Raw genomic sequence first — 13,162 nt, 5'->3', positions numbered from 1 at the left:
TCTTTTCAGAACCACACTTCTTCCAAGTAGAGATTACTTCCCACATGGTGTTACCCGCAATCCTTCTACTTTATCTCATCCGCCATGCAAAGCTTCATGTTAGATCTGTCTCATTTTTGTTAATTCTTGTTGATTTGGAAACCAGGTGGGATGATAGCTCATAAGTACCCCACCAACACGAGCAGCATCTCTGAAAACGACGGCAGCTACGCGGTGGATGGAAACTTCAAGACTTCGTGCGACAGCTATTGCTTCCAGTCGGAGGATGAGCTAGCACCGTGGTGGCTGGTAGATCTAGGCATCCAGAGAGATGTTAACTTTGTCCAGCCAAGGACTTGCGGCAATAGCCAAGGTAAACAGTGTTTATTAACCCATAGAAATAATAGTTACCTTTAAATCTCGGAGTCTGATTTTGTTAAGTATGACGTAGCTTCAATTGCGAGGTTTTCACGACCTCTTCATTCAGTGTTGTGGCTAAATCCCTCCGCTCACGTGACCGCCTTTTGGGGCGGTCACGTGAGAGCAGATCGTCATAGATGGCGGGCAGATCGTAGCCCGCGTCCCTGTTGAGTGCTGGGTTCTGGGTCTTGATCTCTATGACCTTCCTGATCATTCTGTTCCAGCATTCGTCTAGTGCTATGACTACATTGTCCAAGGTGACATGTTTCTTACTAGTGAACTAAATGTTCACCCACAGCGGTGAGGGGGAGGGAGGGGGGTAATCTTGTGTGCTCCTTTACTCTTGTCCCCAGAGATTTGTTCCCACGTGACCACCCCAAAATTTTGGTGGTAAATATGGTGAAAACGGCGTTGAAAATAAAGCTCAAGTTAAGAAATAATGGACATTTACAGAAAAATGGTCGAAAACTAGTTTGTCCACGTCTGTGGCAGTCATGTAGACCTTATGACAATTATTGCAGTTCTTATTTTATTATTGTGCTCTTGACCATATCTCATAGACTTATGTGTGGATAAACTGGTGTTTGACCATCTTTATTAAAACCATAGCCATTTCTTAAGTTAGGCTTATTTTCAGCCCCGTTTTTACCATATACCACAAAGATGCTGTAGTTGAGGAGAACCTTGCAAGAATTTTAACACTTCTCCCCAATTCCAAGAAATTTGCGTCTGAAAAAGTGTAATTTTTTTTGGACCACCATGTATAGTTAATGCTATTTCCAAGAAAGCAATTTTATCGTTTTCGACCAATCAACATTGATCCTTAAAATCAAAATGTTGTGTTAATCAAAACCAATTCTCCTACTGTGATCTTTCGTTAACTCTGTAGTATATCTCATGGAGGGAGCACAAATCCGAATTGGAAACAGTCCCAACTTCCATGACAACCCCGTCTGTGGTCGCAACGTGACGTTGGACGATGACTACAGGCCACACATCTACTGTGGGCAGGTCATGAGCGGCCGGTACGTCAGTATTGAAGTGCCGGATCGCGTCACCCAACTCAAGCTATGTGAAGTCAATGTCTTGTACAGTAAGTAGAGTTACTTTTTTAGACAAGTTGGTCAAAATTTATAGTCTCCAGTCAGGACTGATATGAGTTGTGTTTTATATTACATGGTACAAAAACAAATCAAGGGGCCACTAAAACTTCGTCTGTTGTCTTGAACAAATTCCTTGGCAAAAGCTTAACATTTCAAAAGCTGATACAAAATTTTAAAGTATAGACAGAAACATCAATTCATGTAAGTCCTCCAGTTTGTAAAATGAAATTTGGTGGGGGTTGGAGAAGATTAATAAAATGCATAAAACGCAAATGTGACTTTTAGGGGCCATTCAGAATAACCATCGTTTAAAATGTTGATTTTTTTTCTCGAGATAGTGGGTTGGTGGTCAAAGGAAATATAAAGTGGAAATTGAAATTCTGTTACAGAAAAAATGATTTAAGAAGAAGGTGAAAAAAAGAAAAATATCCAGCGGCATCTTCAAAATCGTCTGTCATATCTGTCATATCTGTCCCCCCCCCAAGTTTTGTCCTAACCCCGCCAGTTTGGCCCCCCCCCCCAATTTTCCCTGAACACTTTATCTACAACTGGATAAATTATGTTTATTTTCTTCCCTGTTAAGATTCATACAATTTGGGGCCAATGAAAGCATTAAAACATTGGTACATAAGCCGTAGATAGTGTGCAGTCAACAGTAGATAGTGTGCAGCCAACGTCTTTGTACATTTGTTATACATTTGTTATACACCATTCTGCAGTTTGATACATTTCTCATTCATAAAAATGACTGCACCTCTAAGTTGCTCTAGTGGCTTATTTCCGGACCATTGACAATGGTACACACGCATGTACACAGGCTTCATTTTTTTGTTATTGCCCCCCCCCCCCCCAATTTTAGAGTCTGGCGTCGCCACTGTTTGAAGCATTACTTTGTTCTTGAGAGTATAGGATATATTCAGGCATGCAACTTTTCCTCGGATCAGCTGATTTCCTCTTTTTTTACTTCCCATGTGTGCCATTGAAAATAGAAAAACACTGTACGAAGTCTGGGAAAAATTTGAATTTCCTCTTTTTTTGTGATTTCCCAGTTGCATGCCTGTATATTCAATGGTCATTCAACATTAAACATTGAAATTTGGGGTGGGTGTGTCAAAACGATTTAAATTCTGTTTTTTAAATTTTAAACATTGGTTATGCTGCATAAAACATTCTAACCAGTCCTGATTCTTAGTAATACCATTGAGTATCTCTAGTGCCCAAATATGTACACATCATGGCACCGTGGGGCAGGCCTTTAAGTGATCATGCCATTCTTTTCTCCTGTATTATTTTTAGTGGACAGACGGGAGCAGAAAGCTGTCGCCTGCGACGGCCAGAAACTGCAGCTCTTTTGTGGCTTCATGAGCGCCCTATACCTACAGATCACCGACGCTTTCTACGGACGTGCAGAGGACGGCTCAGTGTGCCCGCATCACACCGCCAACCACACCTACACGACAGGATGCGCAGCGGACCACTCTACCGTCCTAGGCATCATCAGAGATAAGTGTAACGCCGAGAGATACTGTGAGGTGGACGTGCAGAGCGATATCTTGGACGCACTGGCCAGTGGGGCCGGGGACCCTTGCCAGGGAGAGTTCAAATACCTGAAAGTCAGCTTCCAGTGTAACAGATACGTAGCTGGTACGTTCCAGTGTTTTCACTTTTGGTGTCCGTGCACAAGTACCCCCTCAACAGTCAAAAGGTGGAGAGTTTGGGAGACCAATGGGAGAGACATTTAAATTAGGCCTGTGCGACTAGTGCGACTAATCCACTAGTCACCAATACAAACAAGTATTGGTAGTCGTGACTATTAATTTCTGAATAGTCGACTAGTCGCGTGCCATGACTAGTCGCGACTACTTAAACTAGTCGTGACTAATGAAATTCACTTGTCACCCACACCTGAAAATCTGTGATTCAAGCAATTAAAAAATGGCCCAATAAAGATGTTTTAAGGAAGAAGGATTTAATAGTAACAAAGACAGAACATGAATGCCACTTTCAGAGTTAGTGAATATTTTCTAAAGTGAACTCTCACAACTGAGTAAATCAATGAATGATGAAGTACTCACATGACACGTGTGATTCCATCATTACTTTTTCAAGCGTGTCAAAGGCTTAATGCTTTGTATTACGCAGACTTTACTTTACACTATATGTTATATTAATCATTTCTGTCAAAATACCCCTAAACAATATAGAACCGTCTGATCACGACAAACTGACCTCCTTGTTGTTTTTATTTGCCCCACATGCTCATTGCACATGCGCAGACCCATATGTTAGATGTACTGCTGCACTGATTAGAGGAATTACTTGATAAATTAATAATGTGTTACTAGTCGTGACTAGTCCACTAATCGTGTCAATTTATCACAACTAGTCGCGACTATTGAAATTCACTAGTCGCCCAGGCCTAATTTAAACGCAATACTAACGATGCCTGATGTTGACACGAAGACACTACAGCTGACCCAAAACAAATTGTGCAAGCAGACATCTTTAAATTTATCATAAAGTATCCAACATCAGCATTTCATGTTGATGGAGTATATTGTTTGTACTCTAGTGTAAAATCACAGCGAAAATGTTATGATAAGTTTTAGCTTGCTGGTTGCTGTCTTCATTTTGAGAACACATAAAACATATTTTAGGAGTCAGGTAAAAAAAAATGTGCCCGCTTGCATAATTTTTAAAACCACCTTCACGGATTGTTTCTTTCGATTGAAACCATTTCTGTCAGGATTATTTCACAGGGTATTTGGTACTAGTCCTGTCTTCACTATGAGACAGGCTTTTCTCATGGAAACCCTCCTATGCAAACAGGCATTCTGTGCCAAGTTGTACTTCCAGTCAAAATCAATCAAGTGACTGTTTCCAACAGTTAAGAGCTCCCAGCCTACATAAAGCAGGATTGATGGCTGTGACTGTTTATGTAACTTAATACAGCTATGCTTTGACTGCAAGTGATGGATAAGCCAGCTGTGCATTTGCCTGCTTTTGTCTGTTGACTGAATTTGACTAGTCAGAGTGCCTCTTTGAAATATGATCTGACTGTTGGTGACTTGACTGTGTAAAAGGTATGTCAGGGAAGACGATTGATTTTTTGACTGTCTGTGACTGTTCAGACAGCAGGAGGGTTTTGAATCGGTAGGTAGGGAAGTGGGTAACTACCAATGTTGCTACGTGGGTTTCAAGTTTGTAACTGTATTCTTATCCAGGTGAACAAGGCCAGCAGGTCACTGCAGTGACCAATCAGGACACTGCCATGGAGATTGCCTGCGTCGGGTTCAAGGGCGTCATAGATATCAATAGTGCCTATGTCAAGGCCTCAACAACCTCCGTCCCGCTGTATGATCCCCAAGACCCCAACGTTGATGGTATGTCAATGCTGTGTTTTTGTAAGCAATCGGCAATAATTCTTAAAATTACTCTACCCTACAAATATTCCACCTTTCTTCAAAATGACAGCACACCAGGTGCCATGATTTCACAGATTGTGTGAGACTAGAATGCACTCACAGCCAAGTATGTTGTTTCATGAAAATTTGGTAGTTCTGTTTTGTGATGTTTGCAGATGTTGCGTATTACCTTTTTTGAAAGACTCTGCAAACCATGAACAGATCAGCAATTAAGGTAAAGTCCATTGCACATGGACACAAGTTCCTCATTCATTTTGCTATTCATTTCAATCATTTTCACTTTTTTTGCAGTGAGTTCGTGCAGTGACCAGGACGTCTCTTCATCAATTCAAACCCACTGCAACAACAAAAAGACTTGCTATATCAGGCACACTGACTACTGGCTGGGCAACAGTTTCTGCGGAGCTATGCGTTTACACCTGGAACTGGCTTTCACTTGTAAAGGTGAGACAGACAACTTTGAAGTACAGGCCGAGTAAAAAAATCAAAACCCAAATGTCGGGACCAATTGTTTTAGCGAAGTTCTCCTATCAATAGTTCTTAAATCTAGGATATGAAAGCCCAATTCATAAGCTTCCTTTTAGTACAAGAATCATTCAAATCACTTATGTACTTTTGAAGTTACGTCATTTTAAACTCAACCACCGTTTTAAAGTTCTGTCCACGGATCACAAAAAAGGTCTGTGTTCTTTCAGCAAAAAGGAAACAATTCACACACATCCTATGTGATTTGTTTTCGTTTTCTGAAAGAACCCTTACCGTCTGTTGATCCGTCGACAGAATTATAAAATGGTGGTTGTGTTGAAAATTCTTTAACTTCAAAAACACATGAGTGATTTGAATGATTCTTGTACGAAAAGAGAGCTTATGAATTGGGCTTTCATATCCTAGATTTTGAAAGTGCTACATGCAGAACTTCACTAAAACAATGGTCCCAACATTCGGGTTTCGGTTTTTTTACTCACCTTGTATGTATCTTGCAGATGGCAACCTGATGAGGCTGTTTTTTGCATGATTATAAAATCTCAACAGAATATCATGTTACTGAATCTTTTAATCTGTAATTGTCCTTCTATTTTTCCCCACAATCCAGAGGATGTCCCATCCGGCGACATCACTTTATTCGCCTGCGAGAATCTGGAGTATGAGTTGAGTCTGACCTGCCCGGACGGAAAATACATCAAGATACAAGATGCTTTCTACGGTCGAACTCAGGTGAATGAGATAAAAAAAACACTATTGTCATTTTAATCAAACCAGACTGAGTTTAGTATTTCTGTATGCAACAGCAGCTATGTTTTAATTATATTCATGCGATAATTTGAACCTTAAAGACATGATATAAACAAGCTTTACAGAACTATCATTATGGCGTAAGAGCCTTTCCTTTATTTGAGTAAGAAATTCTTTATACAGAATTAAATGATAACCATTTCTGGATATTGGAACCACGTTTTGTATCACATTTAATCCCGTTGCTACGTTAACTGCCAGATACGAAAAAGCACAAAAACTATATATGGAAAAGTGGGTTGAGAGGAGTAATTGAGGTAAAGCGCCTTACTCAAGGGCACAACACGCATGGCCACGGTTGGCTAAAACCCACAATCTCACGATTATGAATCCTGTGCCCTACCGCTAGACCCTTCATGCCCCTAAGACATTGAACAACTTTAGCTTTACAATAAAAACAAAACTTGACAACTACAGGTGTTAAATGTGGAGTGTGTTCGTTGCTACTTGCAAGCGTGAAGTGATTTAGCTTCAATCCAAACACATACACGTGCCACTCCCTATTTACATTAGCAGTCCTAAACCACTGAACCATGTGCTCCGTGATTAGACATGGGTCGTATGGCAGCAGCCTGAGGCATCTTTTCATGCCCTTGGCTCGACCACTTCGTAGCCACATCCTTCGCAGTTCAGCTTCTCAGCTGCGAGTAAGGATGATTAGCCTCCCAAGCTATTATTATTATTATAACACCCATGTTCTATTTGATACAGGTTGGCAGTTCGTCCCTCGTTTGCCCACATTCAAACGGATACGACGACACAACAACCTGTCGCTCAACAGACACCCTGGACATTGTCAAGGCTTATTGCCAAGACCAACGTTCTTGCAGTCTTCCCGTAAGTAGATCGCACCTTGAACACACAGCTAAGCTGTAATGCTCTTAATGTTCTTTAACTGTTTACCCCTGTTATACATTGTATTACATTGTATCTATTCCCTGACGAATCCTTGAAACCATACAGAACTTGGGCAGTTTTGGGCAGTACAGGGAGTAACAGGCAGGGCGGTTTGGGACAGTACAGAGAGTAACAGGCAGGGTGGTTTGGTGCAGTACAGGGAGTAACAAGCAGGGTGGTTTGGGGCATGCAGTACAGGGAGTAACAGGCAGGGTGGTTTGGGGCAGTACAGGGAGTAACAGGTAGGGTGGTTTGGGGTGGTACGGAGAATAACAGACAGGGCGGATCTGGGTGGTACAGGGAGTAACAAGTAGAGTGGTTTGGGGTGTTACAGGGAGTAACAGGTAGGGTGGTTTTGGGCAGTACAGGGAGTAACAGGCAGGGCGGTTTGGGACAGTACAGGGAGTAACAGGCAGGGCAGTTTAGGCAGTACAGGGAGTAACAGACAGGGTGGTTTGGGGCGGTACAGGGAGTAACACGCAGGGCGGTTCTGGGCGAAACAGAGAGTAATGGTACATGAAGTATAGCGAGAATAATGCATGAATCGGATTGTTTTGATTGCAGACTGAGCAGGAAGATTTAACATCAGATGATCCATGCAGCACCATCAAGACCAAATATCTAGAAGTCACATACAGCTGTGAAGGTTAGTTAGCCAAGGAAAGTGGCGATCTTTGACAATGGGGTCCCTTTTTCAGAGTTGCAATGATTCGAGCCAATGACTCGACTCGAGTCCCAACAGGTAATTGACTTGACTCGACTCGAGTCCCTCAATAGCAGACTCGACTAGACTCGGGTCAAAGCCTAGAAACACTCAAGTCCCAAAACTGTGCAAAAATATACTTGCAGTGACGTACGGTACAAAGTTACTCATTGTTCGCGTACTTCTCGTTACCTTCAAGTTAATGCATATAATACGTGTTTCACAAACGCCTACCCCGTGGTTTTATAATGTAGCAAACAAACTACTACATGTTTTCCGGTTGCAGACTTTGCACGCATTTCCCAATTCTTGGTTTTATCATCGGTTTTGGGCGATTTCATAAGCCCTTGATGGAACTAGACTAAATTTATGTTCTGCTTTGAAAAAAATATTTATATAAATTTGTACAAAATTAAATACAGTTTCGGTTTTGATGCTGTCAGCATAAAAAAGATTCCAGACCTGAAGTCAAACCAGAGATGAAACCGAATTTTACTTCTTGCTCACTGTTGCTGCATGTGTGGATCTTTAAACTTGTGATCTTTGTTTTAAATGTCCAGCAGAAATTGCCTATATTGGGTACCAATGCAGCATAATCTTAGTTTATATCTTCATAATAAACTGGTGCCTTGTGGTCCTTCTTCCATTTCTGTAATTTATTACATGGTGTTCAAATATCAGTGACTTGAATTGACTCGAGCATAAATTTGACTCCACTCGACTCGACTTGACTCAACTCAACCACACACTGTGACTCAACGCAACCTTCTTGACCTAATGTTTCAATTCAATTAGTCAAGTCACTTTCTTAAAATGACTCGACTAGACTCGAGTCATTAAATTCAGTTACACGTTTACAACTCTGCCTTTTTAATAGTTCAGCTGAACAGCCTGTACCTTAATGCGAGTACAAACAAAATGATTTTCTAAAGATTTACCCCCATCTATCTGTTGGCTTGTTCAAAAACAACTATAGTCATCCTTTACATATCTTAGCCCAGTACTAATTTTTCTTTTGCAGAGGGGCGTCCATTGAACGATATTACGCTGTACTCTTGTGAGGACCATGCAGATTTGTTTCTTGAGTGCCCAGCAGAAGCCAGCCACATCAGGATTATATCGGCAGACCTCGGTCGGGCGGAAGGTAAGAATGGTCAATTTAGGGTTGTGGGTCCTTTTTATCATTTGATTTAACAGTACGCAGACTCAGTTGCACTCTATGAAGCATAAACTAGTTTTTTTAACAGGCATGTCCAAGTGTTTTTTTACTACAGCGTCCAAACGAAAAGTCCAGCAACATCAGAGTGATGTCATTCATGAAGTCGATGAAATTCTCTAAACGCTGATATAAGAAGCATGCCTATTGGACAATAAATTCTGATGACCATTTTCACTTGAACAAATCTGGCCAGTCAGTGTTATTATTAGTTAGCCCATGGTTAGCACATACACGCACGTGCCCTGTGAGGGTGTTTGGGCCTTTTTAACGAGTTGGCCATGTTGAATTGAAAGTGATGTAAAATCTTTATTTTTAGAACTTGCGAAGAGAAATAAAAGCAAGTTAATTCCTATTTAATTTCGGTCTGCTTCAATGAATAATTTCAAATTTGTAATTAAAAATTCCCTAATTAAAAAAGACAGTAAAATAAGGTTGCATTGCCTGCATAAATTGTCTGGCACCATCCCATGGAACAGTTAACACTTAATAAAAAATACATTCAGGGAACTCAACAAAAATGGCCAACTCGTGAATAAGACGTGCGTGCTTGTACTGCGAGCATTTTCGTGATGTGTGTGGTGTGTGTCAGTGTTGTAGGTCTCGAGACCGGTCTCGGTCTCGGTCTCGGTCTCGAGACCACTTTTTGCCGGTCTCGGTCTCGGTCTCGGGAGCTGTGGTCTCGGTCTTGGTCTCGGTCTCGGTCCCCTTTGGTCTCGATATTTTGGCTGGTCTCGAGTCGAGACCAGCCAAAAAGTGAGGGGGGGGGCGGATTCCGCCCCCTGCCCTTTTAGGGTTAAGTAAAGAATCAGTTTAGGGCAAATGTGACTGCAGTGTGATGTGTTAAGATGATGTATTATTTAATATTTATTCCAGAGTTGTAGTAGTGTATTATTTATTTGGTGGCATGTAAAACTGTATTACATAATATCGGTTTTCTTGTTAAAGAAAATAGTGGCTGGAACGATGTCTTAAACATTTTAACTATTCAAGGGGCGAGCAGTTTAACCCAATTGGGGCGAGCAGTTTAGATTTGCAAATTAGAATGAACAATCGTTAAATTTGGAAAGTGAAAAGTTAGAATTTACGGTATGCATCGGGTGTGCCTGGAATGTTCGTCCCAGTATAAAATGGATCGTCGAACTTTGGGGTGTGCCTTTCATCCCATACCATCGGACGGAGAGGACCGTGAGTTTCACGACTGTGCCCACTGCCGGCTGTTGGGGAGTTGTCCCCGGGGCACACGCCTGAAGACCAAGACCGGGAGTCTGCTGTCTGATGATCTCCCCCTGGATGTCGCTCGTCGACTGGACAGCAGATTGGAGCTTCAAGCAAGTTTGGAGTTGGCCCCGCTAGGGTGCTGCCTGGTTTGGGTTTGGCGACTTCGTCAGGCTAGAGACTTGGGTCTGAGTTAACGGACCCTGACGTCACTTCACGGGGGTACTGATCCGACGTGCGTGAACTCACGAGTACGGCGTATTGACCGTACTAGCTGCCTAACGGGAGGACCTCGTTAGAGGAACCCCTTTCCCCCTTTTCCTGCTGCTCATCTCCGGCACCGGAGTCATCATAGAGCACCCACCAAGACAAGAACTATGAACTTTTTGTTATACCCCCTGCTCGCCCCACCACTCACTCTCTGGTAATCTATCATGGTATATTGGTATTTTCTTAAATTGAATTGGTGTGTAAAGTGTTTTGTATTGGTTCTGTTGAAATAATAATATTAATTGTTAATTAAGGTGTGAACTGGTTTGCCTTTACTTTATTCATGTCCACTTTGTTTTTGTTTTATATCGATTTTCCTTTTCAATTTTTCCTTTATTCGTGGAGGCGGGAAAACGTTTTTTTAAATTATATTTATTAATTGATATTCATCAATTCGTAGACCGTTAAATTGGTATTAGTGGTGGACAGCTGAATTTTGTGATATCTTTATTAAACTAGTCACGACTTGGGAATAGTACGCAAATTACGTGACATGTTCACAGTTACTACTCAATAACATGTTCTTTATCCCAATTATATTTTTTACAAAATGGAGCGTGCCATTTTTTTTTTATCATACGGTCACTTTCTTTTTGACTCGCCATGTATTCATCTTTTCATCTGTGATAAACACAAATGGAGCTACTGCCATGGTCACACAAAAATAGAGTCTTATTGCCTGCCTCGTCTCCTTCCTAAATGTCAATTGCGTTTGCATGAATCGAGAAGACTTTTGTTTCATTAATCGCTATATGCTGTTTACGGCCATCACAATAAGCGATTAGAATATTGGCAATGTCGTACTTGTCACTAAAATACTCAAGTAAATTGCCCGGCAAAGTAGCCAAAGTAGAGAGGCGTGCGCACTGAGCCATGCATCCTAAAAGTGCATCTCGCCCACCACATTCAGTTTGTTACAGCGCCCTTCTATTGTGTCGGCCATATTCTCTAAAAGGCTTATGACGATGATGACGGCGGGCAGATGAACAGAAGATAGATCAGGCAAATATGGTTCATCGATCTTCTATAGTATATGTAACGTTATTGACATTAAACAAAAATAAAGTGGCATTACATTTCAGCCTTAGCCAGGCCTTCTTCAGAGGTAAATGACAGAGGAACAAGAAACAAACATGTAGGGGACACACAAACATACAGGGTTGGAAGGAGAATCACAAAGAGGGATGGGGGGCAGACCTATCCATATCTGGCTACCATCTCTCAATTTTTTGGTCTACATGTACAAATCTATATTCCATGACTGAAATTTTAAAAAATAAATCAATATTTTCTTGCTCCAAATTGTTTTCGAATCAGGATTACAAGGAGGTCCAATGTAAAATTAAAGTTGCATTTAAATATCCGTTAGTGGTCATTGCTGAAACCAAGGGCTGGCTCTGGAGTTTAGGGTCCGAGTTCCTATAACAGATGAAACATACACCTTTAACTTTTTACTTTTGTCAAGTTTCAACATGTTCAAATTTTGCAAAAACTAGTACAAATTGTCGTACTCCTAAGTTAGAGTCTCTTCATCAGATTTACACTTAATAGTAGTTAAACAATATTTTTTTAATTGATTGTGACAATAACAAATTCTGTTGCCATGTTGTAATTTATGGCATGAAGCAAACACGAAGAGCACTCGCATGACACAATTAAGCAGGTACAGACTGTTCAGCTGTAATTAGTGTCTTGTTGTTTATTTAGATTATTATTTATTATCCGCGTTCTCGGTCTCGGTCTCGGACCGTTTCGGTCTCGGTCTCGGTCCGCCTTGAAGGGGCTGGTCTCGGTCTCGGTCTTGGTCTCGCAGCTTCAGGTCTCGGTCTTGGTCTCGGTCTCGGACTATCCGGTCTCGACTACAACACTGGTGTGTGTATGCAGCAGCACGCGTACTTGAGCTTTATTGTTCGTTTGCCTGTATCAACTTTTCAATATGTATTTCTGTTGATTAATTTTTTCCAAAAATTGTTGCAGGAAAGCATCGCTGTAGCTTCCGTGATAACTACCCAGGGACCACAGAGTACACTGACTGCCACACCAGCGAGGTATTGGATGCCGTCCGCAGTATCTGTACTAACCAGAGGAACTGTACTGTGTCCAACTACTGGGCTAACTACACTGCTACGGAGCCATGCTTTGGAATCTACAAGTATCTGCAGGTCACCTACAGATGCCTGTGTGAGTACTAGTCATGAGTCAATCACAAGTCCATCAGTAGTTAATCACAAGGCAATCACAGGTCAATCACAAGTCAATCACAAGTGAATCACAAGTCAATCAAAGTCTATCACAAGTCCATCACAAGTCATCACAAGTCAATCACCAATTATTAGTCAATCACAAGTCAATCACGAGTCAAACGTAAGTCAATCAAATGTCAATCACAAGTCAATCACAAGCCAAATTGCAAGTCAATCACGAGACAATCACAAGTCAATCACAAGTCCATCACAAGTCCATCACAAGTCAATCACCAATCACAAGTCAATCACCAATCACAAGTCTATCACAAGTCAATCACAAGCCAAATTGCAAGTCAATTACAAGTCAATCACAAGTCAATCGTAAGTCAATTGTAAGTCAATCGCAAGTCAATTGTAAGTCAATCACAAGTCAATCACAAGTCCATCACAAA

At 41.3% G+C, this 13,162-nt stretch overlaps 1 protein-coding gene across 1 annotated transcript in view; it reads left to right on the top strand.

The window, feature by feature from the left end:
* Positions 1 to 13,162, top strand: part of LOC119727962 — a 70,185-nt gene that overhangs the window by 55,470 nt on the left and 1,553 nt on the right. The window contains exons 30-39 of the mRNA XM_038200044.1: positions 146 to 352; positions 1,289 to 1,492; positions 2,799 to 3,146; positions 4,727 to 4,885; positions 5,219 to 5,371; positions 6,021 to 6,142; positions 6,932 to 7,057; positions 7,682 to 7,763; positions 8,842 to 8,964; positions 12,502 to 12,705. Coding sequence (XP_038055972.1) covers positions 146 to 352; positions 1,289 to 1,492; positions 2,799 to 3,146; positions 4,727 to 4,885; positions 5,219 to 5,371; positions 6,021 to 6,142; positions 6,932 to 7,057; positions 7,682 to 7,763; positions 8,842 to 8,964; positions 12,502 to 12,705 — 1,728 coding nt within the window. The remainder of the gene's footprint in view (positions 1 to 145; positions 353 to 1,288; positions 1,493 to 2,798; positions 3,147 to 4,726; positions 4,886 to 5,218; positions 5,372 to 6,020; positions 6,143 to 6,931; positions 7,058 to 7,681; positions 7,764 to 8,841; positions 8,965 to 12,501; positions 12,706 to 13,162) is intronic.

Source organism: Patiria miniata, unplaced genomic scaffold, assembly GCF_015706575.1.
Source record: "Patiria miniata isolate m_02_andy unplaced genomic scaffold, ASM1570657v1 HiC_scaffold_20, whole genome shotgun sequence".
NCBI lineage: Eukaryota > Metazoa > Echinodermata > Asteroidea > Valvatida > Asterinidae > Patiria > Patiria miniata.
This window is presented reverse-complemented; position numbering and strand designations above follow the sequence as displayed.